At 70.4% G+C, this 27,913-nt stretch overlaps 1 protein-coding gene across 2 annotated transcripts; it reads left to right on the plus strand.

Moving 5' to 3' along the window:
* On the plus strand, nt 1-27,211 carry MTA1 (metastasis associated 1). Of its 2 annotated transcripts, XM_054567795.1 has the most exons (21): nt 1-172; nt 9,742-9,809; nt 13,535-13,628; nt 15,810-15,860; nt 15,970-16,096; nt 16,168-16,231; nt 17,854-17,971; nt 19,308-19,410; nt 19,622-19,721; nt 20,154-20,342; nt 21,413-21,487; nt 21,662-21,720; nt 21,991-22,106; nt 22,336-22,487; nt 22,579-22,768; nt 22,896-22,985; nt 23,949-24,101; nt 24,239-24,274; nt 26,589-26,620; nt 26,777-26,928; nt 27,009-27,211. In XM_054567795.1, exons 1-21 carry the CDS (start codon nt 145-147, stop codon nt 27,157-27,159), a joined length of 2,148 nt encoding a protein of 715 aa, XP_054423770.1. In that variant the 5' UTR covers nt 1-144; the 3' UTR covers nt 27,160-27,211. The 2 variants fall into 2 exon arrangements, with proteins under 2 accessions (XP_054423770.1, XP_054423771.1); XM_054567796.1 differs by lacking the exon at nt 24,239-24,274.
* Nucleotides 27,212-27,913: the final 702 nt, after the last annotated feature.

Here is a 27,913-nt window from a genome sequence, read left to right on the forward strand (position 1 = left end):
GCGCGGCCTCGGCGGCGGCGGGGGAGGCTGCGGCCCCTTTAAACCGCCCGCCTGCCGCGCCCGCGCCCCCGCCCGCGCCCGCGCCTCCATTTTCCAGGCCGCCCGCCGCCCGCGCCCGCGGCCCGCCGCCCGCCGCCGCCGGACATGGCCGCCAACATGTACAGGGTCGGAGGTAAGGCCGCGCCCGCCGGCCCCGGGCCCCGCCGCCCGCGTCCCGGCCCTGCCTCGGCCCCCCCGCCTTGCCCCCCCACCCCCGCCCCGGGCCGCGCTCCCGAGCCATCCGGCCCGCCGTCCCCGCCGCGCCCGCCGGCCCGCGCCGCCCCTCCCCCACCGCCCGCGCGGCTCCCCCGCCGCCCCTCCCCCACCCGGGCCCGCCGCCCCCGCCCCGACCCCCGCGTCCGGTGCGGGGCTGGGGCGGGGAGCAGCGCTCTGCCCACCTGTTGGGGCGCCTGCGTGGCCCGGGGGCCTGGGAGGCACCGCAGCCGGAGCCGAGGCCGGAGCATCCTTTGGGCCTGGCCGCGCGCGAGGGCCTGGGCCTGGGCCGGACCGGGCCGAGCTCCCTCCGTCAGCGGGAGCACGTGGCCACGCGGACTGCTGGCGGCCCCCCGGGAGCGGGAGACTTGGGGCTGGGGTCCCCACCCCGGCCGGCGGGGCTGGCGGCGTGCCTGGGCCTGAGGGCCCTCACCGTGGGAGCCCGGCCGGGCCCGCCGCCTCCCCGCAGCCCGGGGCTCCCGGGACTCGGAGGTGCCGCTGGCGCGTGCTGGGGGCTTCCACGGGGAGCCCCTCCGGGTCCTGGGCCACAGGCTCCGAAGGCACCCCAAACTTTCACTGCTTCCGGGTGCCCCGGCCCAGCGGGGAGGTGCTTTGCTGAGGTTCGGGAGAGGCCTGCAGCCTCCTGCCCTCGGCGCCGCGTGCAGGGGTGCTGGGCCCCCTGGGGCATGGCGTCCCCCGGTCCCGGCTTCAGGCCTTGCTCCACTTTGTGCGCTGCAGGCTCTGGGCCGCTGGCCGCTGGGCTCCCGGGGTTCGGAGCAGGTCCTCCCTGGCTGCTCCGCAGGAAGAAGGGGCGCCCCCGCTCCCCTCCCGTGCCGGGGTTGCCCGCTGTGGCGGAGTGTGTCAGGTGGCCACTGGCGCCAGCCGCGCCCCTAGTCACCTCTTCCCTGGTCTGCCCGCACTAGCCGCCGACCCGGGGGGTCAGGGCCAGCCCCCTGCCAGCCGGGCCAGCCCTGTGATTAGGCCCCATCTGTGCGCTGGGTCAGTGTGGCACCTGCTGGCTGTCGCCTCCCCCCGACCCAGCCTTCTCTGGCTCAGAGGTGGCAGTGGAATGGGGGCCTGCACCCCACTTAGTAGCGGGCCCGTGGTGGACACACGGGGGGAGCAGGCCTGTTTCCCCCCTTGAGGGGAGGCAGAAGTGTCCTCCTCAACACGTCTCAGGGAGGCCCCTTCACAGCCACCTGGTGACCCTGCTGCCCGGGCCACCAGGGAGTGTGACCTGAGCCCCTCAGCCTCAGCGCCTGCCCCCCGCCCCCCGCCCCGCTGCTGTCCCTCGGGCCCCTCCCTGGCCTGCAGCCACCGCTCTGGGTGCCGTGCCCCCGAGCACCCCTGGGACCGCCTTTGTGCAGCGCGGACCCGGCCGGGTCTGAGACCGTGGCTCCTGCCTGCAACCCCCGGGACACCGGCCAGAAGCTCCTCTCGCAGGTGGTCTCACCCCTGCACCCCCAGGCTGCGGGAACGGGCTCATCTTGGGAGGGGCAGGGTGGGGGGCCGAGGCTGCTGCTGGACCTCTCTCCCCGCCACTGCGTGGGGCGGGCTCCAGCGGGTCGCCCCCCTGGTCCCCTGGCCTCCGGGCCTGTCTGCCTGCCCTCCCAGACCTCCCTGGGCCTTGGCTTCTCCTGGTGTGGACCAGGGTCTCCGTCTTGAGGTGGCTCTTTCTGGGAGGCCTGGCTGGCCCCTCGTCTGCAGGCCCCTCCTCTGAGGGTGTCCTGGAGTCCCGTCCTTGGCTCGAGGGGTGCTCTGCAGGAGTGACCTCGGGCTCCCCTGGAGCTCCCTGGGGTCCCTGCGAAAGGAGCTGCTTTCGCCTGGTTTCCGGGCACCCCTAGGCAATGCCTCGGGGTCTTGGCCGGCCTGGTGGGCGCAGGGGCGTCGGAGGTGCAGCCTGCCTGGAGACCGGTCCCTCTGTCCCTGAGCGGATCGAGGCCTGGGGGGCACCGCAGGGACCCCTCCATTGTCTGCACTTGGGACCCTAAGGACAGCCTTTTCCAAAGATGCCAGGTCCTGCAAGGAAAGGGGGGGTACCGGCTTAATCGGAGCTTCAGACAGACTGTCGTGGCAGAAGGACGTCCCAGGTGACGTCCAGGACACCCTGAGGCTGGAGCGACCCAGCAGACGCGAAGCTGCCGGGGGGCTGCCGGGTGGGGGGCGAGGCGTGGCTGCAGCCCTGTGCCTGCTGCCCAGCTGGGGGGCAGGGCCGAGTCCTCCCCCGGGCACTGACCTGGCTGTGGAGGGAAGCCTCCTGTCCGCGGCAGCCGCCAGCGTGGGGGCCGGGCCCTGGATGCGGAGGCGGCCCTGCCCCCCTGGGGCCTCCAGGTCCCCGAGGGGCTGCGGCCGCCTCCCTCGGGGGTCTCTTTTCTCCTCCCTGGCGAGAAGGAAATTGTTCTTTTGAACGGTTTGCTCCTTTGAAGCCCTGCTGTGGGGGGAGCTGGGGCGGGTCCCTTGCGGCAACCCTGCCCGCACTCCCGTGACAGCCCCGGCTCCCTGCCCGGCGGGCGAGGTAAGGTGTTTGCCCGTGGGAGTTGCGCGGCACCCTCGGGGTCCAGGCACCCCTGCATGTCCACACGTGCCGGGGGCAGGCAGGCGCCCCAGGGTGGGGGTGACCCCCCACTGCGTCCGGCTTAGGTGGGGTGCACACTCAGGTTTGGGTGCCTGGGAGGGACCTCCTGAGGCTCTGCCCAGGGCCGCTGTTGCCTGGACCCTGGTGTCCGCCGGCTGCCCATCTGCCTGCAGGGCAGCAGCGGCCCACGTCCGGTGGCCCTGGGGCGGCCGCCCGGGGCCCGTGCACGGACCGGCTGGGGCGCTGCCCTGTCGTCACAGCTGCTGGGGGCGCCCAGGCCAGCGCGCTGCGCGGGGTGGGTGTGGCCCTCGGGGAGGGCCGGGTGGGCGGCTGCGGGGGCCGGGCTCCCCTGGTGGCCTCAGGACGCCACCGGCTTGCCCCGCAGTCGCCAGGCGCTCCTGCAGCCCCAGGTGTCCTGGGCCAGTGGAGCTTTGCTCCTCCTCGTCGGACTGGCCCCTGCGGCCGTCTCGGCTCCGTGGGCCCTCCCGCCCCACCCAGGAAGTGATCCTCCTAAAGGAGCTCGGCTCCCCTGCTCAGAGCTGCTCAGCAGCTTCCAAGTGGGGGAGGTCAAGTCCGCCGCCCCTGAGGGTGCGGCCCGGCCCAGCCCTGCCCTGGCCGGCTCCAGGCCCCCGCGGGTGTGTCCGTGCCTTCGTGTTAGAGAAGGCCACACGCGCACGCCCGGGGGCCTGGCCCCGCCGCTGAGGGAGCTGCGCCCCACCTGTGTCCCTGTGGGCCGCTCCTGTCCCGGCGGGCGGAGTCTGTGGCTGTGCCCCAGTTTGTTCGGCAGTCGGCACGTCTGGGGTGACGGTGCCGTGGCCTGGTGGCTCGCGAACGAGGGCCGTGCGCGTCACGTTCCGGAAGCTGGGTGGGCAGGGCTGTGGCCGACGTGTGTCCGGGGGGGCCTGCTCGTGGCGCCCCCGCCCTGACCCGAGCCCCGTGAGCGGCCCAGCAGGGTGCAGCCCGTGCAGGTGTCTGAGCTCCCAGCCTCGTGGGGGCGCGTGACCCCGTTTCTCGTGCAGCGGGGTTGCGGGGCTGCAAAGCGGACGGCGCCTGCAGCGGCTGCCCCGGCCTCTCGCCCCGGGGGTTGCGTGGCCCCTCGGGCGTTTGTATCTGCCGTCCAGGGGCCCTCGGTCAAGTGTCTGCACAAACCTCGTGCCCGGTTTTTGAAACTGGATTCTTTTCCTTTTTTCCCCAGTCCACAGTCAGGATTATTTTACATTAGTTCCAGGTGTGGAGCGAGCGCAGCAGTGGGACCAGCACGTACTTTGCACAGGCCCCCCCCCCCCCCCGCCCACAGTTCCCGTGCCCACCGACCCCACACACAGCTACGACGTGAGCGAGTCTGTCCCCTGTGCTGGGCGTCACGGCCCTGGGCTGCTCTCCGACGGCCCACCTGCCCCCCGTCCGGCCCCGTTGTCACCCGGCCCCCGGCCTTCGCGCTGCAGTCGTCCGTGTGTCTGCGTCTGTGTCTGTGAGGGTGTTGCAGGTGGCCTGTCCGTTTTGTTCTTTAGAGCCCACGTTTCAGTAGGCTCACACGGTGCTTCTCTGTGTCTAACTTGCCTCAGCGCAGCAGCCTCCGCGTCCACCCGCGCTGTCGGGAACGGCCGGAGCGCGCTCTCCTGCGCGGCCTGCGCGGCCGGGCGGTCTCCCGCTGCGCGGACGCACCCGCGCCCCTCCTGACACGCGGGCACGTGGGCTGCTCCCAGGCCTGGGCGGCCGTGGCTGATGCTGCAGTGACCACGGCAGTGCCTGCGTTGCTTCACATGAGGGTTTGGGGTTCTTGGGGTAAACTCCCAGGAGGCGAAGTTGCTGGGTCAAAAGGCGGATCCGTTTCTGATTTTTCGAGGCGTCTCCACACGGCTGCCGGCAGCGCACGGGGGTCCGCTTTCCCCGCAGCCTCGCCAGCACTCGCTCGTCGCATTGTTTTCTTGCTGTTGAGTTGGGAGGGTTTGTTCTGTGTTCTGGGGGTCAGCCTCTTACCAGACATGTGTTTTACAAACTTCTTATAAATGGCACTTTACGTGTCTACAAGACGTGCCTGACCTAAGGTCACACAGCTTTTATTTAGTTTTCTTGGAGAATTTGTATGGTTTTGGGATTTGCTTTTAAGGTCGTGATGCATTTCGAGTTACTTTTCGCGGGCGGTAAAGGGTGCGACCCCGGGTCTTTTCCCTGCTTGCGTCCAGACGTGTGCGTGTCCGGCCGACCGCCCTGTCTCCCGGGCCGCGTGTCTGGGGTGGTCTGTCGGCTCTGTGCTCTCCCCCGGCTGATCCCCGTGACGTCACAGTGGACCTTTGCAGGTCAGCCATGGTGGCCCTCAGGCCGTCCTGTGGAGGACTGTCCAGCCTGCCCAGTGCCTGGGGCACCCAGGTGAACCTCAGAACTGGTCTGTTGGTTTCTACAGAAAAACACAAAACCCCAGTGCACTTTCTTTTTTAAAGATTTTATTTATTTTTAGAGAGAGGGGGAGGGAGAAAGAGCGAGAGAAACGGCTGTGTGTGGTGGCCTCTCAGGCGCCCCCTGCTGGGGGCCTGGCCCGCAGCCCAGGCCTGGGCCCGCCTGGGGATCCCTCCGTGGACCCTTGGGTTCTTGGCCGGCGCTCAGTCCACTGACGCACCGGCCGGGGGCCACAGTGCACTCTTGACTGGGGCTGTGTAGACCCTGCAGAGAGGGCGGCGTCCTGACCGCTGGTGAGCTCTGGGACGGCCGCCAGGCCGCAGCCACTGCCCGTCCCTGTGTGACTGCTGAGCTCAGGTGGTTTTTACTTTTTAAACGGTTGAGAAAAACAGCAGGCGATGGGCCCCTTTCGACATGAAGTGCACAGGACGTTCACGCCTCGGGGCTCAGCCCTGCGGGTGTGTGGCCGGAGGGCGTGGGCGGCCGGGGTCATGGCTCCTCAGGACATCGAACATCGGGCGCCACGCTTCCTGTGGCTGAGAAAAGCAGGGGCCGGGCCTGGGCCCCGTGCCTTGGGGGCGCAGCGCGTGAGCTCAGCCGGCGGACCCGCCCTGCCCGTGGCGCTGCCCCGCGCGCCCCTTGCGGTGGGGGGGAGGGGGCGGTCAGAAGGGGGACCGTGGCCGCGTCTCGTCACGGCGGCCTGTCACGAGGACGGCGGCGTGAGGACAGTCTCGGCGGCTGAATCGCTCCCTGCCGGAGGCTGACGGGGATGTTGTGGCGTCCTGGGCTGTCCCTCGGCCTCAGCGAGGCGGCCGAAGTGCCCGTCCTGCCTGCTGTCCGTCCCGGGCTTCGGCGCCGTCTGTGTGGACTGCGTGCCCGAGCGTCCGCCACGAGGAGGGACGCGCTGGCTCCGTGCCGCCTGAGTGGGGCCTGTGGGACGGCGGCCGCAGGCAGCCGGCGGGTGCTGCGGCCCCGACGGTGGCCTCTGAGCCCCGGGTTTGCCTGCGGGTCCCCGGAGGGGGGCACTGGGGTCGGACGTGGTCCGCGGCCTGTGGGGCCGCACTCTGGCTCACGGGCAGGTGCTCGTGGGCCTTGGCTTGTGGTGACCCCGCGCACGTGTCCACATCTTATCCACACACAGGTGTGTCACAGGCGCGTGTCCTTGTTCCTGCCGCCCTGGTTCTCTGGGAAGCCCGCGTGTCACAGACGATGGTGACAGAGCCCAGCCAGGCGTGCGGCGCGGGAGCCTGAGGTCCCGTGTGGGAGGCAGGGCCCCATCACGGTGCACGGAACCGCAGAAGCAGAGGCGGGCACCCCGGCCTGGAGGGCACGCGGCGCAAGGCCCTGCTGCGGTTCCTGAAACGCGGGGCAGGCGGGGCGGGTTCTTGGGGGAGAGGACCCGCTGGGTGCCGGTGCCGAGTGCTCCGCGCTGGCCTCCACAGGCTCGTCTGGAAACCCTAAAAAATAGCACTTCACCCAGACATGCAGTCCTCTGGGTGCCATCTAATGTTTGAATCACAAACTTTCTCTCCATCAAAACTGAAAGCAAGCGAGGCTGCTCCCGCCCACCTCTGCACCAGGCCCACGCTCGGCCTGAGGGGCCTCTGGGCGGCTGCAGGGGACAGTCCTCATTCCTGAGTCCACCGAGCCCCAGGAGCTGCCAGCCCCTCCCACGAGGTGCCTGTGGCCAGGGGACCAGCCCCGCATGCGACGGGCATGGGGCAGGGTGCAGGGTCCCGTCCAGGGCGTGTGTCCGCGGGGGTCCCCTAGCTGTGCTGGCCATCTCAGCGGCTGGCGCCTCGGTCACTCAGCACCCAGCCCTCCGGTGGTGAAACTGGCCTCTGGCCTCCCCGCGCGTCGTGCCTTCAGCCCCCACGGGGGCCCCATCCTGGGCGAGCAGAGACCAGGTAGGGCACTGCAGGTCAAGAGCCAGGCCTGAACTGTGCAGGTGTGGGCGGCCCTGGGCTGCTTCGCCCGTCCCTGTGCGTGGGCCGCAAGGAAGCAGGAAGAGAAAGATCTGTGTGACAGGCACCAGCCCGGCCGCGCGCACTCGTTACTGAAGTCACACGCCCGTGGGCAGGCATCTGCATGTGGCGGTGCTCCTGCCAGGCGGCTCCGGGAAGGCCCAGCGGAGCCTGTGACGCCGCCGCTGGCACGGGCGTGGCGATGGGTTTCGGCGGGAGAGCGCCCTGTGGAGCAAACGCCCGCCCTCCAGAACCACCAGGGTTCCCGGCGAGGGGCTGCGTGCTCCGTTGCTGCTTTGCGGTGACTCCATCAGTGGGGGGCGGGTGGGAGTGGGCTCTGCCAGGCCGTGGCCCCGGGTCTCGCCCGCCGCGCCCTGGGGCCCCCTCGGCCCTGGCTCCCCGGTGGGCCGCACGCAGGTCTTCGCACCGAGTGCCGGGTCTCCCACCGTCCGTAGCTCGTTTGTGAGATGGAGACATGTCCTGTGGGCCTGCCCAACGCCCACGCAGCGGGTTTGACCCGCTGTCGCCGCTGAAGAGCAGCAGAGCTTCCACTGGGGTCGGGGTGGCCGGGGGGCGGCTCCACGCCCCCTGTGGAGTGCCGCGCCCCGGGGGTGTGGGTGTACGGCAGGTGCCTTTCATTGGGTTGAAGGTCCCTGTAAACCCCCCCCCACCCCGTTGCCCTGAGTTCTCACCAGGGGCACGGCGGGGTGCCCAGACCTGCCTGCCCAGGCGGCCCTTGGGTGGGCGTGGTTCCCAGAGTTGGACTGGCCTCTGCCCCCAGAGGACCCCCGGCGCCGGGGGTCACGACCCCCCACCTGCTGCTGGCTTTGCCCTCCTGGTGCTTGGCGAGGCTGGGCCCGCAGTTCGCGGCGCGTGCCGTGCCGGGTGGCCTGTGTGCTGTGCCCTTGGCTGTGGGTTCAGTGGGAGGCGGGGACTCCCCCTCCACCCTCCTCCGCTTTCTGGAAAAGTGGAGCTGGAGTTGGCGGCGCATCTCCCTTCAGTGCTGGGTCGGGTGTGCGGGGGGCCGTCTGGGCCGAGAGGGTCTCGGTCGCGCCTGGGAGGCTGTGGGGCGTCCGTCCAGGGGCGGGGCGCCCTGCTCTTCCCGTGGCAGCCCGGCCACTCACGCCCGGGCCCGTGCGGGCCCCCCACTCGCCCAGGCTGTCGCGCTCGGTCGGCCTGGAGCCGTTTCTCGTTCCCTCGGCAGCTCCAGAGGGCGGTGGGGTCCGCGTGTGTCCCCCTGGTCCGGGCGTTGGTTGCGGTGGCTTCTCCCCAGGGGGCCGAGCTGCCCGCCCCGAGCTGCTTCCTGTTTCCTGGCTTCTCCCCTCGCGCCTTGTCCGTGTCCTGGGGCCTGATTTCCGCAGAGACGGCGGCTGGCGGGCCTGCTGGCTGGAGCCCCCGCGTGGGCCTGCCCGGTCCCCCGGGGCCCTGGCCGCTCGCACGCTCTCGCCCCTCCCGTCCTCCCCAGCTTTCCACACGCGGCCGTCGTGCGTGCGGCCGCTGGACAGGTGGACTTGCCACTGGCCTGTGTCCTCCACGTGTGGGGACCGTGGGCTTATTTCCAGCCAGGTGCACGTGTCAACTACTGTTTTAAGTTAACCAACGCTGTCTGCTCTTTCGGTTAGAGGCTTTTTCATGAAAACTGTTTTATGGAGGTAGAACTTACGTGAGGTTAAGCTCAACCATCTCGTGTTCAGTGAGTCATGGTATTTTCACAAGTCACAGCCTCTGAGTTCACAGCGTTGTCGTCACCCTGGGGGAGCTGACCTAGGCCCTCGGGGCAGAGGGCCGCCCGGGCAGGTCCAGCGTGTGCCCCTCGGGCGCGTGCCTGCAGGTGTAGCCTTGCAGGTGCACTCCTGCCGAAGCACGGCAGCAGCGGGGGTCCAGGCCGCCCAGCTGGGCCCTGTCGTGCGGACAGGGCTGGGCTGGGTCCTTCGGCCTTTCCGGGCCTTCGGGCAGCTCACCAGGCAGCGCCCGGTGTCGGCTCCTGTGAGCCCCTCGCTCAGCCCTCCCCCTGCTGCAGGGCTGCCCTGCGGGGTGGGGCTGGGCCCTCCCAGGCCGGCGAAGGGCAGCGTTGGCCGGGCAGCCAGGCCGGCGGCGAGAGCCCTGTGGCTCGTTCTTGCGGGGGGCTTATGCAGGTCTGCCTTTCTGGGGGTCTGGGGGGGTCCAGTGGGTGGCACCCCGGGTCCCCACTCCCGGGCTTTGTTTCTGGGGTGGAGGGCGGAGGGCGCAGGGGCTGCGGGGAGGCAGCGGCTGTGGCCACCCCTCCTGCTCTGCCTCGCCCCCAGGGATGGATGGAGCTCCTGGGGGCGGCTGGCGCCGGGACAGCAGGGACGGGAGGGCTGCGGGTGTCTGCCCATGGGCCACCCGCCTCGTGCCTGGCCTTGCCCAGCACCGCTGACCTGGTTCTGGTCACGGCTCCCCGCTCCGGGTGGCAGGGCCTCCCCCGCACCCCGTTCCCAACCGGAGGGCGCGCGCCGCTGGGCAGGCTGGGCCCCCCCCGGGCTCCCGGGGCGGCGGAGGCCGGACCGTGACGCGCTCCCCGCCTGTTTGCAGACTACGTCTACTTCGAGAACTCCTCCAGCAACCCGTACCTGATCCGCAGAATCGAGGAGCTCAACAAGGTAGCGGTGTGCACGTGTGCGTGCTTGTGAGTGAGTGTGCGGGCCGGCCCTGCGGGGCGCACGGTGCCTGCCTTCCTGGGGCTCTGCCACTGTCGCAGAGGGGACAGAACGCGCCGCCAGCCTGGGTCCGTCTTTGCAGGGGGCCTTGGGTGGCGCGGACTGGCCTCTGTTTGCCCAGGCGTCTTGGTGGCTTTGTCCCGTGGGGCCCCTGGTGGCCGTGCCTGAGGGGTGTGCTCTGTGGGGCCTGCGTCCGGGCCTCCAGCAGTGCCTCCCTTCCTGCTCGCCGGGTGCCGGGGTGCGGGCTCTGGGCCTCCCTCCTCTCGGGGCTTTGCCAAAAGCCTCTCGCTGCCCTGGGTGGGTGGTCTCCCCCAGGACCCCTCCCCGTCTCCCATGGCCCCCGGTCAGAGGCCCCCGGGGCAGTCCTGGGGTGTCCCCTCCCACTCAGACACGGCTGCCCCGGCACGGGGCCAGCACAGCCCTGGCTCCTGCATTCGGGCCTCCTTCCACGGCTGCTGCGGGGGCAGCCGCGTCCAGAGCTGTCACCCGTGTTGGCGAGGGGACCTGCTGGGCCTCCAGGGGGCCAGCCGTCGAGAAGCTGCTTCCTCGAAACTCGGGTGTCGGGGCGGGAAGGTCGGGTGCTGACCCGACCAGCCCTGCGCCCTGGCTCAGCCCAGCCGACCCCTGGCCTGTGGCCAGGCCTCCTGCTGCCGCATCTGCCCTGGCGCAGCCGGTCGGGCCGGCGGGGCAGCCCGGCAGCTCCTGGAAGGCCTGGGGTCACGTCTGGAGGTGGCGGCATCGGGGCTGTGATGGGGGCGCCCCAGGCGGCCGCTGTGCTGCCGGACCTGGTACCCCACTCGCTGCCAGCTCGACTGGGGCCCTCAGGTGGAGGGCACGGGAGGCCCATCGGAGGCAGGGCCCCGGGCTCAGCCCACGCAGGCGCGGCCTCGACGAGCGGGTCAGCGTGTGGCTCCTGATGGGGCTGCCCCGCTCCTTGGTCCCGAGGCCCCAGGGGCAGCATCTGCAAGGCAGGAGGGTGCGAGCCAGTCTCTGCGTCCCTTGAGCCGGGAGGGTGCTGCCCCCTCCGGAGCAGTGGGGGGAGCCGCAGGGCGTCTGGAGGCTGGAGCTGCGCCAGTGTCTAACCTGAAAGCCCATCGGGACGGCCCGAGAAGAGGAGCCGGTGCCGGAGCGGACGCTAAAAACGAACGGTCCCCTCGTGTCCTCGGAGAAGCCGGCGGGCGCCCTGAGACTCGAGGCTCGCGGTGCAGGAGCAGCTCTCAGGGTCGCGTGCAGCTTCAGTGGAGGGCAGGCCTTGGCGCTTCCCAGCAGCTGGGGCGGAAGCACAGAAACCAGGCGAGGCCCCGGGGGTTGCCGCGGGGCCCGGCGCTGGAGGGTCGGGACTGGGGGGACAGGGACACGCTGCGAGGACACAGGGCTTGAGGCGTGCGCTTGCACCCCGCAAAACACATCCCAGGAGGCACTGGCGCCCACTCAGGAGTGGCTGGGGACTCCGGCGGGTCCTCGCTGGGAGAGCGCGTCCGAAACGGGACTGAGGGCGTGCTGGGCCGCTGCGCACCTGAGGCCTAGGAAGGTCCCACAGCTGAACCAGGGCACCAGGTGAGAGCAGGTCCTCGGACCTGCGGGGGCAGCAGCCTCTGGGGACCTGGCAACAGGGGCACCGGGCTCTTGGCCCTTTTCTGTACATTGAAAATGATTTTAAATGAGGTTAATTTTTTAGCTTTTTTTTTTTTTAAGGTTTTACTTATTTTTTTAAGAGAGAAGGGAGGAAGGGAGAGAAACAGCACACCCCTTACTGGGGAGCTGGCCCGCAACCCAGGCAGGTGCCCTGACTGGGGATCGAACCGAATCGCTGGCCCTCTAGTTCACAGGCCGGCGCTCAGGCTGCTGAGCCACACCAGCCGGGGCTAGAGCGAGGTTTCAAGATCACCGTAGCGGCCTGTCGTGTTGCAGTGGGGTCTCTTTCTGGGAGGCTTGTCCTCAGGCTTCGGCCGCTCCTGCTCGGCCTGCGTGTCCTGTGCCCGGATGCTGACGGTGGGCGGTCGGCAGGGCCTCCTGCCCCAGGACTCTGGCCTCTTGCGGGCGTTCAAAGGAACTGTCGCGGGGTCTCCTTAGAACTTGGAACTTGGGGTGGACGTGTATTGCATTTACATTGTTGCCACGGAAGACGAACTCTTTCTAACACTAGAGAAAATTGCCCTTTGGAAAGGGAAAGGGGGGGCTGGGGCACGAGAACGGAGCTCAGGTGGGGACGCAGGGCAGGCTCTGGGGGCGGGGGCGGGGCCGCTGCGTGGCAGCCGGGTGTGAGCTCGGGCCAGCACCGCTGTGTGTGGCTTGGAGGCCCCGCAGGGGGCCCCCCTCGTGGTGCCGCTGGGAGAGGCCCAGAAAGGAGCAGGGGCCAGCGGCCCCCCTCCGGGGCCTGCGGCCAGGACCCTGCCGCCTGCGGGAGTTGCTGCGAGGACATCGTGGAGTCAGAGGCCACGTTTTAGGGAGTCTGTCAGCGTGAGAAGAGGCAGCGTGGGAATCTCAGCAAAGCACAACGGGACAAAAGGCAGACGTGACGGGCCGGCGCCCCACTCGGGACTGTGCCCGGCCGTGCTGTGGGGCCGTGGGGCGCTGCGGCCCCTACTCTGGCTCCCCTGGGGCTCGGGAAGCAGACGAGAGGCCCTGCGGCTGCCCCAGCTGCCGGCCGTGGGCCCCTTGGGACCCCAGCGCAGGGACACGGCCCAAGCTGATCGAGGACACACAGTGGCGCCGGGAGGGCTGGGCCGTCAGAGCTGCGGACGGGCAGGAACGCGCAGGCGGTGTGGCTGGGGCACAGCGGGGCCGGCGGGCGTGCGGGGCACCGTGGAGCCGAGTGTGGGCGAGCCTGTGCCCACGGACGCCGCTGTGCGCGCAGCCTCAGCCAGGGCTGGACCTAACACCATGGGGCATCGCGGCGCCTGTGGTTGGAGGGTGCCCCTTGCCGCTGCAGGCCCTGTGCCTCCAGCAGGGACGGGCAGCGCGTGGGGCCTCCGGCGGCACAGCCGGGCTGTCTTCTGTGGTGGGCAGAACTCACACTCGTGGCCAACACTCACGGGCGTGAGAAGCGCCCAGCTTTGCTCAGCAGAGCCCTGGTCTAACGGGTTAAGTGAATAAAAGTCACACGCTTCCTTCAAGGTGGTTTTGTTTAATGTTATAAACGCCAGCACGGGAAACCCTGCGGAGGCGAGAACTGCGGTAGAGGCCTGGCCTTGCCAAGAATGTCGCCCGCTCCTGAGAGTCGGAAAGCTGTGCTCGCCTGTGAGCACAAGCACCCGGCGGCCGCCTGTCCCGGTCCTCCCGAGCACCGCGTGCTGGCCGGCAGCTTTGCCCGCGTGCTGCAGTGGGTGCACGGTGGGCCCCACCGGGGTGCCTGTCTGCCGGCCAGAAGCCGCCTGTCCTCCTCGGCCCCCTCCAGGGGCTGCTCCCCAGCCGAAGGCAGGGCAGCTCTGGCTGAATGCGTCCCCGTGGGTCTCTGGTGGCCGGGTGCAGCCAGGTTCTGGCCCCAAGCGAGCGAGGCCGGAGGCTGGGACTCAGAAGCCCACACCCCGCTGGACGACAAGGAGGGGGAGGCCGTGGGAGGCCGGGGACCGCGGGAGGGAACGGGGCTGCGGGGCCGCCAGCGTCGCGGCCTGAGGCCCCGCTGCCCCTCGGCGCAGGCCCTGGGTGATGCCCCCTTGCTGTTGCAGACGGCCAGCGGGAACGTGGAGGCCAAGGTGGTTTGCTTCTACCGGAGGCGGGACATCTCCAGCACCCTCGTCGCCCTGGCCGACAAGCATGCCAGTGAGTCCTCCCTCCCGGCCGGCCCGCTGGCCGCCCGGCCGCCCTGCCCTCCCCAGGGCTGGCTCTGGGCACCTGGGGCTGAGCGGCCTCGCGCGTGGGTTGCCACGCAGGCTCGTGAGTCTGCGCATGGCCGCCTCCTGTCCTCCAGAAAATGGGTCCCAGTGGGTGCTTGTCACTGGGAGGGTCGGGAGGGTCGCCGCCTGAGGCTCCCCCCCCCGCCATGTAACTCATTCTGAGACTTGAGACCCAGTTGGACCATTTCCTGGGTGCAGCGGGGAGGATAGGGCCCTGGCTCAGGCCAGGGCGGGGGCCGCGGGCGCTGCTGGTCCTGCCGGCATGTTGCCCGTTGGTACTTTACGGGGAGGTTTCCAAGTGTTTACACGGAGGCGCTTGTGTTTACCTTCACGCCCAAGTCTGAGGAGCGTTGACTCGGAGGGAGTGTTAACCAGCTCAGCGCCAGCCCATCAGCCGTGGGCAGGGGTTTGACCTCCGGGACCGGGGCCACACCTGGGGGGGTGGGCCTCGTCTGTTTCCTTCAGAGGCAGGGCTGCCCTCCTGCCCCCCCGGGCCCCCCCCCATGTGGCCCGTCCTGCTGAGCCTGCGCCCGCCGGGTGTGGTCCGTGCGGGCGACGCCTCCTGGTGGGCGTGGAATGGGGCTTCCCGGGTCCACTCGGGGGCCGGGCCACCCTGGCCCCATCCAGCCGGAACTCTGACTGCGCGTCCCTCCGGTGGCACCCGACTCTCCTTTCGCTGGGACGGGCACAGGGACAGCCTCGCCGTCGCCCCCGGCCTTTGGTCCCCGCAGCCTGGCTGGGACAGAGCCCCGAGCAGCCCAGGGGCGGCCCGGCGGACGAGCGCCCGGCAGAGCCTCGCGGGGCTGGGGGGTACGGCCGGTCCCAGTGGAGCCGCAGGCCTCCCTGGTGCCCAGCCTTGCCCAGCGTGGCCGAGGGCCTGGGCCTGCGGGCGCCCGCGTCGGGCGGGAGGTAGAGCTGAGCGGCCTCTGTGCCTGAAGCTGACGCCCACGCCCTGGTCTCCCGGTGCCAAGGGAAAGGGCTGGGGTCTTGAGGGACCACAAGGCGTGGCCACGCCTGAGGCCGCGCACGGGGCCCTGGGAGACCTTTTTCCCAAGCCCCTGCCCACTGCTGGGTGTTCAGAGGTGGGGCTGGCCGGCCCCCGGCCACCCTGCAGCCCTCGCCCTTCCTGGGGTCTCCAGGCCACTGCCAGCCCCGGCCCCTCCCGGGGTCTCTAACAGCCTCTTCAACACAGCAGAGGCAGCCACGTCCCCTGCCGCCCCCTGCCCCCAGCTGTCCTGAGAATGAGACGCCCTCAGGAAGCCTCAGGACAGGTGACAGGCCGTCCCTGGAACCCCCGTAGCCAGTGGGGCGCAGGGAGCAGGACCTGCATCCCTGAGTCCCCGGGGGCCGAGGGCTCCCAGGGCCCGAGGGCAGGCATGGAGTGCTGGGGGGCCGGGCTACAAGGGACCTCTGTCCCCGGGTCCTGGGGGCCAGAGACCGCCTGACCGTCGCCCTGGGAGGCCTGCTCCCTGGGCCCTGCCTCGGGCAGGGACCTTGGAGCCGCTGTGGGCCAGTGTCGGGGGGGCTGTTTCTGCCCACAGGGACCGTCCCTGGGGCCTAGAGTGACCACCACAGCCCCGGTTCCTTGCCAGGCTGCCTGGGCCAGCAGTCCCGTCACAGGGCTGGTGTTTGGATGCTGGTGCCGTCCCCAGGCTGGGGGTGCTCGTGGGGTCCCTGGGAGTCGGCAGGGAGGGGAGGCTGCCGGCGTCACGGGAGACGGGGTGCTCTGCAGCCTTCCCACACGCTGCCTGGGCTCCCCGCAGCTGCCACAGGGGGGCAGCAGAGGACCTGGGTTCAGAGCCCTCAGGCAGGCCTCACCCCGCAGCTCCAAGCGGGGGTGCAGCTGGAGACGGCGCTCTGCAGCCCCAGCTTCGGGACCTGGGACAGAGGGGAGGGGTTCGCTGGGTGGCCGGCGGTTCCCCAGGATGCTCCCAGATCAGGGAGGGCGCAGCACCCCCGGGTGGCTGAGCTCCCCCGGCCCTGCCCTGGCACATCCCACGGGCCCCGCACCGTCCCAGACCGGCCCCCTCCGGCGCAGCCGCCCGGCCTGTGTGCTGGGGCCGCCGGGGGCAGCGCTCACCCGCTGCTCGGCCTGTCTCCGCTCCAGCCCTGTCCGTCGGCTACAAAACCGGACCCGGGCCCGACAGCGGCGAGGAAGGTGAGGCGCCTTGCGGGGTCGTGTCTGCACCGCTCGGCGGGGGGCTGTTGGGGCCCCGCGGGGCCTGCACACCCTCAGGGCCCGGCTGACGGCGCCCGTGGCCCCGCAGGGGAGATCGAGGAGGAGGTGGAGAACCCTGAGGTGGTCGACCTGCCCGAGAAGCTCAAGCACCAGCTGCGGCACCGGGAGCTGTTCCTCTCACGGCAGCTGGAGTCGCTGCCTGCCACCCACATCAGGTAGCTGGCGGCAGGGTTGGGGCGCCCCCCCGCCGCCCCCCCCCCCTCCTGACAGCGCGTGTCTCTTGCAGAGGGAAGTGCAGCGTCACTCTGCTCAACGAGACGGAGTCGCTCAAGTCCTACCTGGAGCGGGAGGTGAGGGGCGGTCGTGGGTGTGGGCGCCCTGCTAGTCAGGGGCTTCTCCCGGCTCCCTGTGGGTCCAGACCCTCCCCCTCGCTGACCCCGCACCCCAGGTCCCGGGCTAGGACACTGGTCTTGGAGGGTCGATGACCGGGACCGACCTGATGCCATGGGTTTGGGCCGTGGGACCAACTTCATCCCAAGAACCGGGGACGTGTGCCTTGTAGGGAGCCGTCCAGCCCCGCGCTGTGGCGCCAGCCGTGCCCCCTGACAGCGGGTTCCTGGGGAACGAGGGGCCGCAGAGAGAGGCAGGCAGTGTTGGGGGTCCAGCGGGTCTGCGCTGGGGCTGGTGGGTGGTGTGGAGGGGCACCTGTGCCCGGGGCTCGCCCGCCCCCTGCAGCGACTGTCGGGGGCTCGCTGGGGTGTGGCGGGAGACAGCGGTCCAGAGGGGCGGCCACACCCACAGCTGGGGTCTGGAAAGCCGCCGGCCGGGGGCAGCGCCTGGAGCGAGTCCTGAAGAGCCTGCTTAGCGGGCGGCCGGGGAGGTGGCCTGGGGCCCCCTGCGGGGGGTGCTCTGCGAGACCATCTCCACCCAGGAAGCTGCCGGGCACGGGCAGGGGGCGCCAGGGCTGAGTCCCCTGGAAGTGGGGGCACTGTCTGTGGTTTAGAAAGACCCTTAGTGACGTGGAGAGACGCTTGTGCGCAAAAAGGCGGCTGCAAAGCCATCACGCTCTGGCGAGCACGCGTGCTGTGCCGTGACCTGACGTGCGGCCTCCTGTGCGTGTCCCTAAATGGGGCCACGGGGGTGGTTGGGTGGCGTTGGCTCCTCCACGACGAGAAGACCGGGGCTGAGGCCTGGTCGGGGCTGCTGCCGGGCCGTCCCCGCCCAGGCTGCGGCTGACGGTCCCCGGGACCCGGGTCTCAGGACAGCCGGGCCTCTGGAGGGCACAGGGGAAATGCCGAGGGGGCTGTTGATTCAGGGGAAGGAGTGGGTGGGGCGGGGGCTGGAAGGGCCCCGCGGGAGGGCTCAGGAGAAGTGCGGGGGCCCCGGTGGCCGAGGGCTGAGCTCGCAGCTGGCAGAGAGCCTGGCCTGGGCCCGGGTCGCGGGCAGGTTGCTGGGAGCCGCCTCAGCCGCTCAGGCCGTTCCCAGGAGCCACGGCAGCTGGACGGCCGGGGTGGCAGCTGCGCGGCTGGCGTGCGGGCAGGCGGGTGGGGGAAGGCCGAGGGGGAGCTGGCGCGGCTGAACAGGGCTGGGCCCTCTGCTCTGGGCACTGCATCCAGAACATTCCAAGGCCCGACTTGTGTATGTCTCCTGTGACAAGTGCAGGAAAACCTCCATCTTCTCCACGGACGTGCCCAGAACTTGTCAGGTTCATTGCTACGTGTCTTAAAGTTTTGGTTGCTATAAAACACTCATAAACTTTCCCACGTGCTGCTGTTGATGGAAACGCTGCCGCGTGGGGGTTGGTCATCGGCAGGCCTGGCGTCGGCCCGCGCCCCGCAGGGTCGGAGCCCGGGCTGTGGGCCATCACCGTGGGGCCCGTCCGTGCTTTGTCCGCCTGCGGTCAGCTCCGGGCCACGAGGCTCGGCCCGGCCCCGGGACGCGGGCGCTGACGTGTTCCCTCGTCGTCTTCCAGGATTTCTTCTTCTACTCCCTTGTCTACGACCCCCAGCAGAAGACGCTGCTGGCCGACAAGGGGGAGATTCGCGTGGGGAACCGGTACCAGGCGGACATCACGGACCTGCTGAAGGAAGGTAGGGCCGCGCGCGGGTGGCTCTGGAGGGGTGTCCAGCAGCCGCCAGGGCCCACGCAGGCTGCTTCGCCTGGCCGCCCCGGCACGTGGGGCCTGTTTCCTTTTGACAGTGTTTTCATATGTTTTTAAAAGCTCTTTTTGTCTCTAAAACATGTTTGAACGGATTTGTCCGTTGTGCTGACTTGCGGAGCGGCGGCCGCCGCCCCGCCTGAGGCCTGCAGCAGCCTGGCGCCGCGTGTGGGCTCCGCCCCTTCCTCCTCATCCTGCTCTGTCCCCTGACAAGCAGTGCGGGTGGGAATGCGGGGCATCGGGGACCGGAGAGGCCGTGCGTCTGGTCTCAGCTGGCGCGTGGCCCGGGGAGGTGAAGCCACGCTCTGTGTGGCAGCTGTGACCAGGCTGCTCTGTGGGCCTCCTATTGGAGGCGTGTGAGCCGAGGCCGTGTCTCAGGTCACCGAAAAGCGGGGGCCAGGCTCGCGCAGCCTGCGTCCTGGCCTCCCAGAGCCGCCAGGCAGGCGCGGGGGCTGCCAGGGTCCTGCAGGGCCGGGCCTGTGGAGGCCCCCTCCCAACAGCCCCCTGTGGCTCGGGGACTGTCCCCTTTGTTTTCCTGTTTCTCAAGGCTGCTGCTCTGCGTGGCCACTGTCCCATGTCTCCGGCCGTCACTTCTGCAATAGGGTATCTTGTCATGAGCCATGAAGTAGGACTGTCGGCCCAGCCTCGGGGTGGGCCGCCTGCACTGACTCGCTCCTCGCGCCCTCTCGGGCGGTAGCGTGCGCACGTCTCTGCTCGCATGCTCCCGGGTGCCCTCCCCCCGCCTGGGAGGCTCTCGGGAGGCGCTCGCGCTTGCTGGCCTCAGTGCACCCCTCCCCCCAGCGCCTGTGCCCCAGAGCGACCAGTGAGCCTGCGCTTGGCGCCCTGCAGGGCCGCTGGGCGGGCCGCCCCCAGGCTCTCCCTCTCTCTCTGCTGTCACGGTCGCCTCTGAGTGATCTCTGTAAAGGCCGTTGCCTTCTCGGTGGCCTGCCTGTCTCCTTTCAAGGACGTGACGTCTCACCTCTGGTTCTGCCTTGCGCACGGTTTTACACGTGTCTCACGTACGTGCGCACGCACTCACACACCCGCCCCTGGTGGCTGGCTCACCCTGGTGTTGGGGGTCCCCCGGTCTGGTCGGGTGTTGGAGGAGGTGCTCGGCCCGGCCGGCAGGAGGCCGTGCGGGGCAGCGAGGCCTCCGCTCGCCCGTGGTCTCCCCAGCATTGGCAGGCTCTCGGCCCCATGAGCCATCGCCGGAAGCGGCGGGTCTCCGGGGAGCCTCGGGGGTCTCAGGGGCCGTCTCCTCCTCCTAGGCGAGGAGGATGGCCGCGACCAGTCCAAGCTGGAGACCAAGGTGTGGGAGGCGCACAACCCGCTCGTGGACAAGCAGATCGACCAGTTCCTCGTGGTGGCCCGGTGAGTGGGGCACCCTCGGGGCCCGTCCTGCGCGGGACCCCAGCCTTTGAGGGAGGCTTGCGGTTGATGCCGCCCCGTCCCTGTCCCTGGCGCTGGGGGCCGCTCGGCGAGCGGGAGGTGCACCCCTGTGCCCGGCCCCTGCGCGTCCCGTTCGGCGCTGGCCGCCCCTCCCGCTGGCCAGCTCCACAGCTCAGCGTCTCTCTGCCCCCAGCTCTGTGGGCACCTTCGCGCGGGCCCTTGACTGCAGCAGCTCCGTCCGACAGCCGAGCCTGCACATGAGCGCTGCGGCCGCCTCGCGGGACATCACCCTGGTGAGTGGGCGGCGGCAGAGCCGCCGAGGCCTGGGCGCCCGCTGCGGGGACCCCTGCGGGAGGCCCTGCTCCGCCCCGCAGGCGGCTCGCTGCCCCGTCCGCGCGTTCTGGGGTCGCTGCACGAGCCGGGGGGCTGGTGGCAGCGAGAAGCGGGTCCATTGCCTGCTGTCTGTAGCCCCACACGCTAGGTGTGCCCCCTGGGCGTGGGCCAGGGTCACCCTGGAGCACGCCTGCCTCCACCTGCTGCCCTGAGCGGCCGGTCCCCCGCTTCCCCGGGGCCCCGCCACGCCCCGTGCTCCCCAGCCACCCCCAGCCACGCCTGCGACGCGCCTGTTTCGCGCTGGGTGGGGGTGGGGCTCCCGGGTCCTGTGGCAGCCTGGGGTGGGCCCGGCGGGGGCGGGGGGCCTGGCGACCCTGCGTGTCTTGCCGCAGTTCCACGCCATGGACACCCTGCACAAGAGCGTGTACGACGTGGCCAAGGCCATCTCGGCCCTGGTGCCGCAGGGCGGGCCCGTGCTGTGCCGTGACGAGATGGAGGAGTGGTCGGCCTCGGAGGCCAGCCTGTTCGAGGAGGCCCTGGAGAAGTACGGGAAGGACTTCACGGACATCCAGCAGGACTTTGTGAGTGCGCGGGCCCCGGAGCCTCCCCCAAGGCCGCGTACCGGCCCCTCAGCCGGAGGCTCCCGCCTGCCTCTGAGAGGGGGCGTCGTGGGTCTTCGCGGGCTCTTGCGTCCCTCCTGCTCCTGAGAGTTTGGTTTTGTTGGTTGTTTTTAGCCGCTTGACCTCTTGTTGCCGTGTCCTTGACCTGTGTCCTTTGCAGGTGTCCACCCAGGGAGCCCGGGGGGGTTGGAGGGCGGAGGGAGCCCCCCACATCCCTCTGAGGTGCTTAACCTCACAGAAAGGAGGGGGAGGAGCCCGATGGGTCTTGGAGCAGCACATACCCGTGCAGGGGGCGGCCCGAGGCGGGTGGGAGGCGGCCGTCTCGAGAAGTCACCAGAGGGCAGAGGGGACCGCCAAGGGCGCAGAAGCGACGGTGGGCGGGCCCCTGACCACCAGGGGGCGGGCGGCTGGCCCTGTGAGGCGGCCGGCGTGGAGCTCGCTGGGGTCTGAGCCAGGCGAGCAGGGCCCGGTCAGGCCAAGGGCAGAGGCGGCCGGGCTGTGAGCAGAGGGGTGTGTGAGGGGCGAGCTGCCCCCCGCAGGTCTTGGGGCGGTTGGGCCCCAGTCTTGCACATGCCGCGTGCCCCTCGTGACGGAGCCGAGGGGGCGCAGCGCAGGCGGGGTCTGCGTTCTCGCCTGAGCAGGGCATCCGTCACAGCTGAGGCGAGGTGGCAGCCCCGCGCGGCAGGCGTTCCGGGGGGGCCTGGGGTCCGCAGTGCGGGCCCCGGCGGCTCCTCTGCAGCTGCGTGAGCTGGGCCTCGGGAACGCGGCGCAGCGTTCGGAAAGCGTGCTGGTGAAGACACCGCGTCCTTAACCAGCAGGACGTTGGCCTGGATGCGCCCAGCGGCGCCAGGGCCACGGGCAGCACCGTGGCCCCTGAGCCAGGCACTGGTGGGAGGGGCGCCTCAGGCTGGAGCCTCTGACCCAGAGGAGAGCGAGTTTAGAAACGTAGGCCCCCCGAGACCAGGTGCACCTGAAGGCCGCGCCCTTGCGTGGCGCCTGCGGGGCCCTCCTGAGTGCCCTCCTCCCCGCAGCTGCCCTGGAAGTCGCTCACCAGCATCATCGAGTACTACTACATGTGGAAGACCACCGACAGATACGTGCAGCAGGTGGGCTGGGGGCCGCCGTCGGGCGCGGGTGCGGCGCCTGGGCGCCGGGCTCTGGGTGGATTTGGGGGTGGTCACTCACAAGGCACTGGGCGGGGGGGACACTGGCACTGCCCTCTCCGCGCAGCACCCCTCCTGGCCGCCTGCTGCCTCTCTCATCTCCTGTTTTCTTTTCAGAAACGCTTGAAAGCCGCGGAAGCGGAAAGCAAGTTAAAGCAAGTTTATATTCCCAACTAGTAAGTGCTCCTCCCACCGTCCCTGCGTCCCCGGCCTGGGCAGGCCCCCAGCACCCTGGTGGGGGCGTCCTGGTTCTCCCTTGGCTGCCCGGGTGGCGCCAGTGCCAGGCACGGTGTTCCGCTCTGCGCTGCGCGCCTGGCAGATGGGGCCGGGGGCAGGCGGGGCTCGAACCCCCGTGGAGCCTCTCCCGGGGCGCGAGGGGAGAAAGCGTGCCTGTACGAGAGGCCCGCCCGCGCCCAGTGACGCCCTTCCTCTCTCCCTCACCTAAGCAACAAGCCAAACCCAAACCAGATCAGCGTCAACAACGTCAAGGCGGGCGTGGTGAACGGCGCGGGGGCGCCAGGCCAGAGCCCCGGGGCCGGCCGGGCCTGCGAGAGCTGCTACAGTAAGTGCCCGCCGCCCGGCTCCCGGGCTCGCGCTGCCCGCAGCGGTGGGCACGACCCCGTCCCGGAGCCCGGCCGGGGGCGGGGGCCGCACGCTGCCCGGGGAGCCCTCCTCTGGGGACGGGGGCCGGGGCGGCGGGCGGGCGCGCGGCGGGCGACAGCTGCGTGATGCTCTCTGCAGTCACTGGTTCTGCTTAAGAATCCGTCTATTTCCAACTTTGTTGTCCGTAGCCACCCAGTCTTACCAGTGGTATTCTTGGGGTCCCCCTACCATGCAGTGTCGTCTCTGCGCTTCTTGTTGGACATATTGGAAGAAATACGGTGGCTTGAAAATGCCCACCCGGTTAGATGGAGAGAGGCCGGGACCAAACCGCAGCAACATGGTAAGTGGGCGCTTCCCCGCCCCCGCGCGTGGCCTGGCGGCCCGGCCCACGGTCATGGCGCTGTGTCGGGGCCGCGCGCCCCCTTCCGCAGAGCCCCCATGGCATCCCAGCCCGGAGCAGCGGGAGCCCCAAGTTCGCCATGAAGACCAGACAGGCCTTCTACCTGCACACCACCAAGCTCACGCGGATCGCCCGGCGCCTGTGCCGAGAGATTCTGCGCCCGTGGCACGCCGCCAGGCACCCCTACCTGCCCATCAACAGCGCCGCCATCAAGGCTGAGTGTAAGTGTCTCCCCCCAAGGGCCCCACCCTATGTCCTCCCACTCCAACCCAGGAGGGAAGGGCGAGTGGGCTTGGGGCTCCGGCCCCAGCTCTCCCGCGTGGCACCCACACTGGCCGGCCCCCGCAGGTACGGCCCGGCTGCCGGAAGCCTCGCAGAGCCCGCTGGTGCTGAAGCAGGCCGCGCGGAAGCCCCTGGAGGCCGTGCTGCGCTATCTTGGTGAGCCTGCCCCCACCGCGGAGCGGGTGGCGGGCGGTGGGCGTCTTGCTGCTGCCGCCTCTGATGTGCACCTTCCCGTGGCCTCTGACCTGCTGGCCTGAGTTCCTGCCCATTGCCCCGCAGGCCCATCCCCCGAGGCGGCCTGAGCAGGCTCCCTTCCCCGTCCTCGCACCCCGCGGGGCCCGGGTCTGAGCTGGGCACGGCCGCTCCTGTGCGCCCTCAGAGCCAGGATGGCATCTCCCGGGGACGCCCGCGGGAGGTCCCTGGGCGGGAGGGGAGTGCAGGTGGCCAGCAGCACACGTGGAGCGTCTCCATTCTTGGGGACCCCGAGCACTTCAGCTGTCCAGCTTGGCCCACCCCAGGCGACTGGGCGGGGGCCGCCTGGCTGGGTTTGGCGGGCTCCTGAGTCAGTCCCGCCAGTGCGGAGGTGACTCTCCGTCCGTGGAGGACGTTCCAGAATGGTGAGCTAAGTGTGCCCTGCTCAGTCACAAGCAGCTTCGGCATCGTTAGCTACCTGGGGTCTTGTTTCTGGGGCGATTCCGTCCCCTCCCGTGGGAGGAGGTTGCCCGTGGCTCCCGAGGGCCTCAGCAGATGGGAGCCTGTGTCTGTGGGCCCGCCCTCGGGGAGGGGCGTGTCCTGGCCGCGACAGCCGGGCGGTTAATTTACACTCTGGCTGGTGGCCAGCACCCTGCCATCAGCTCCGGTGGCCTGGACGTGGAGGCCCATGATGGGCCTGCTGGTTTATGTGCCTTTGTCTGGGGCCCGTGAGCCGCTGGCGTGCACAGCAACCCCGGGCCGTTAGCTCGGGCTGAGCTGCGGGGCTGGACTGGACGCTGGGTGTGGGCGTGGCTGTCCTGCCGCGGGGCCTGGGGGCACAGGGTGAGGTCGTCCTCGGCCGGGATGGGCACGGGGTTCCGTGCCGGCCCGCACCCTTCAAGCGCCCGCCTGTGTGGCTCCCGACAGAGACCCACCCCCGCCCCCCCAAGCCGGATCCCGTGAAGAGCGTGTCTGGCGTGCTCGGCGGCCTGGCGCCCGCCAAGCCGGCCCCTGTCATCAACAGCGGCTCGCCCACCATCCTGGGCAAGAGGAGCTACGAGCAGCACAACGGCATGGACGGTGAGTCCCGCGGGGGTCCGGCGGGTCCTGCAGCTCGGCCACCGCGGCCTGCAGCCCCAGGGCGCCTGGCCCCGCGCCGCGCTGCGCTGCTGACTGTGGTCTCTCTCCCTCTCTCTCCTGCCGTCGGGCGCTGCCAGGCAACATGAAGAAGCGCCTCTTGATGCCCAGTAGGGGTAAGGCCCGGGGCGGCCGCTGTGCGGAGCTGTGTGTCTGTGCGTGCGCGCGCGGCAGGCGGCTCAGGGCACGTCCGGGGGGCAGTCCACGGGGCCAGGCCGCACCCCACGCCCCCCGTGCGTTCGCCGCTTGGCGACGAGCCACGTGCCCCCCGTGGGCCGCAGCTGCCCGGAGGCTGCCTCCTGGTCCAGAGCCCGCAGCTCTCGGGCCGTCCCTCCGCCCTGGCCTGGCGCCTGGCCAGTGGACTGTCCTCGCTCCTGTGGCCCTGGCGCCCCGGCTGCCCCCTGTGCTGTCTGCCGTCGCGCTGTGGCCGCCCGCATGCCCTCGGCCTCGGCCCTCAGGGCCGCCCGCCCGTGCTGTGCCTGCAGCTTGCGCGCCTGCCTGGGGAGGGGCTGGGAGGGCGGAGCTGCGGGGTGGTCGCCGCGGCCGCGGGAGGCCTGCCGGGCCAGGTGGCCCCAGGGCGGCAGCGCCCTTGGAGGGAGGGAGCCAAGGCCTGGGGTGGGGGAGGCGAAGCCACCGTGGGGCCCTCCCACCAGCAGGCGTGGGGTTGGCGGTGGTCCCAGGAGCAGGGTCCCCGGTGGTGCCCAGTGGTCCAGGGCCCCGCTTTTGCCCTTTGATTGGGGGAGGGGCACCCGGGGGCTGTGGGGCAGCTCCGGCCTGCAGCTGGGAGGGGCACCCGCACTGGGAGCGTGGCCGGCCCGGGAGGCCCCAGCACCGCAGTTGGCCTGCGGCGGGAGCCGGGTGGGGTGGACGGGGAGCCAAACGGGAAGGAAGGATTCGGGGAGCACGGTCTGAGCTCCTGCCGGCCCCTCAGGGTGGGGGTGGGGAGCACCCCAGCACCATGGGCCAGCCAGCAGGGCCGTGCCTGGGCGCCCTCCCGAAGCCCGGGGCGGGAGGGCTGCTGCTCCCCTGGGGGCTGGCCAAGGCAGTGGGCAGGCCAGCCTCGGCCGTCCCAGGCGTGTGGGGAGCGGGCTCGGCGGGCGAGGGGGCTGGGGGGTGGCAGGAGGGAGGGGCCGTCCCACCAGCCCTGTCTCCGGGGCACACACTGTCTTTCTCGTACATGGCAGCGTCCTGTGGGGTCACCAGCAGTTCTGGTTCCGGGCTCCGCCCTCTAACTGGCCCCGGCCCTCCGGCCCCCTGGCCCCCTGGCCCCCTGGCTCCCTGTGGCCTAGTCACGAGGTGCTGCCTGGCGCCCTGTCCCCGGACAGGGCTGGCCCTGCCTGTCTGTCCCCCGGAGGGGCCTGCAGGCGCGGAGCTGGCCTGCTGGCGGGCGCCTCACGCTACAGGCTTTTTTTTTTTATTATTGGTAAAAGCCATTGATAAGCAAAGGGGATGAAGTTCGTGTGCTCTTGTGGGGTGTTCTAAACCTGGGGTGCTTCCATGTGGACGTCCATCAGGCATGTGCGCCCTGACGTTGGGCAGGGCCGACCCCCCCTGGGGCCCTCGCGCCCTCCCCACGCGCCTCACTGCCCCCGCCTCCCCGGCCGCCCACGGGGCACAGGCCGCCCTAACGCTCAGTGTGTCTTCTTCCCTCTGCGACCCGCCGCTCTGGTAGGCACTTACCTGGGTAAGTAGCGCTGTGGCCCGTGCCCACCAGGGCACCACAGGTTAGAAGGCGGTTTGCAGGTGGGGGCGGCCGCGCCGCTGCACCTCAGCCGAGGAGCACGTTTGGGAAGAGTGGGACCCTGCGGGCCAGGGGGGCAGCCGGCATGTGGCAGAGCGCCACGCGGGCGCACACCCGCGCGCCCAGGTGCAGGCGGGCGCTGCTGGCCCAGGGATCCGGCCTGCCTCTCGGCTCAGGTCGTCAGCAGCCTGTGTTCAGGAGCCGGGCCCTCGGGCGCCGGACTGTGGCCTGGGTCAAGGCTCCAGACCCCCAGTCCCTGGGGTCAGTGAGGGCCGCTGGCCTCCTGGGGTCTGAGCTGCGCTGGCCAAAGAGTGGCCACCGGCGAGGGGCTCTGTGGTGCTGCTGTATTTGCAGCAGGGCTGGGCGAGGCCTGGTCCTGTGAACAGGGCCTTCGTCTGCCCGGGCCAAGCCAGCGGCGCGGAGCCCGCAAGTGGGAGTGAGCCGTGGGGCGGGGCCCGAGGCTGGCGGCCATCGGAGCCGCAGCTGCTGAGGGGCTGCCGGGCCGGGGCGGCCCGGGTCAGGGGCAGCTGAGGCTCGTCCCCCGTGCCTCCCCTGGGTGCGGGTCGTGGCGAGGGCGGCTGGCCCAGCGGCCCCTTGCGTCCCTGGGGCTGGCCGCAGGTCTTCGGTGGCGTGAGGATGCAGGACCCACTGGGCCGCGTGCCTCACGTCCTGTCCTCCCTCCTTGTCAGGCTTGGCGAACCACGGACAGACCAGGCACATGGTAAGAGGGAGGGCCGCCCGCCCCACAGGCGCACACGTGTGTGCCCACAGCCCCCTTGGGCTTCTGGGAGGAGGCCCAGCAGGACCAGTGGGGGGCACGCAGGGGCGTGCAGCGGGGAGGCCCCCGGGAAGCCCCCTCACGCGTCCTCTCGCCCAGGGACCAAGCCGGAACCTCCTGCTCAACGGGAAGTCGTACCCCACCAAAGTGCGCCTCATCCGCGGGGGCTCACTGCCCCCCGTCAAGCGGCGGAGGATGAACTGGATCGACGCCCCCGACGATGTGTTTTACATGGCCACCGAGGAGACCAGGTGGGCCCCCGGCCGGGTGCGGGGGTGGGCCCTGGGGTGCTGTGTGTCCTCCTCACTTGGGGGTCGCTTGCCGCTCACAGGAAGATCCGCAAGCTGCTCTCGTCCTCGGAGACCAAGCGCGCCGCCCGCCGGCCCTACAAGCCCATCGCCCTGCGCCAGAGCCAGGCCCTGCCGCTGCGGCCACCCCCGCCCGCGCCTGTCAACGACGAGCCCATCGTCATCGAGGACTAGGCCGCCACTGCCCCGGGCCGCTCTGACCACAGACCAGTCCCCGCCTGCCCGCCCGCCCGCCTGCCCGCCTGGTTTTGGTAGCGCCCTCCCACCCCCACCTGCAGAGAAACTGCTCCTTGGGCCACGCGTGGGGAAAAGTGCGGTTAACTTATTCCGGGAGAGCCCAGGAGCTGTTTTTAGCTTTGTGTTACTTTTTTGGCCGGAGCGGAGTAAGGAGCCGCCCAGTGACCGCACCGCACTGCGGGCTCGTGGGCCGGCTGGAAGTTTTGTTGTGTTCCGTTGAAGGTGCCATTTTAAATTTTATTTTTATTACTTTTTTTGTAGATGAACTTAAGCTCTGTAACTTACACCTGGAATGTTAGGATCGGCGCAGCCAGCAGCCGGCCGAGCTGCCTGGTGGGGTTGGCCCCTTGTCTTTTCAAGTAATTTTCATATTAAAAAAACAAAGAAAAAAAAACTCATAAAAAGAAAAAACCAACTAGACTCTCCTCGTCTTTTGTCCCTGCGTCTCCCCCTCTGAGCCTGGGGGGCCACCTGGGGCGTCGGGTGGGAGGCTCCGGGCCCAGGCATCTCCCTGGGGCAGAGGACCCTCCCAGGGACTGGCAGGGAGCAGTGCGGCCTGCGGCCGTCTTCCCCTGCCCCCTCACCGCTGCCCGCACGGCTGCCTCCACCAGGGCCGGGGGCGCAGGAGGAGGGCCAGTGCGGCTCAGGGCCCTCGCCGGGTGGAGCTGGCGCTGTGCACCCGCGGCCGGGG

Source organism: Pteronotus mesoamericanus, unplaced genomic scaffold (genome assembly GCF_021234165.1).
Source record: "Pteronotus mesoamericanus isolate MK-2021 breed Mesoamerican mustached bat unplaced genomic scaffold, CSHL_Meso_final contig_192, whole genome shotgun sequence".
Lineage (NCBI taxonomy): Eukaryota > Metazoa > Chordata > Mammalia > Chiroptera > Mormoopidae > Pteronotus > Pteronotus mesoamericanus.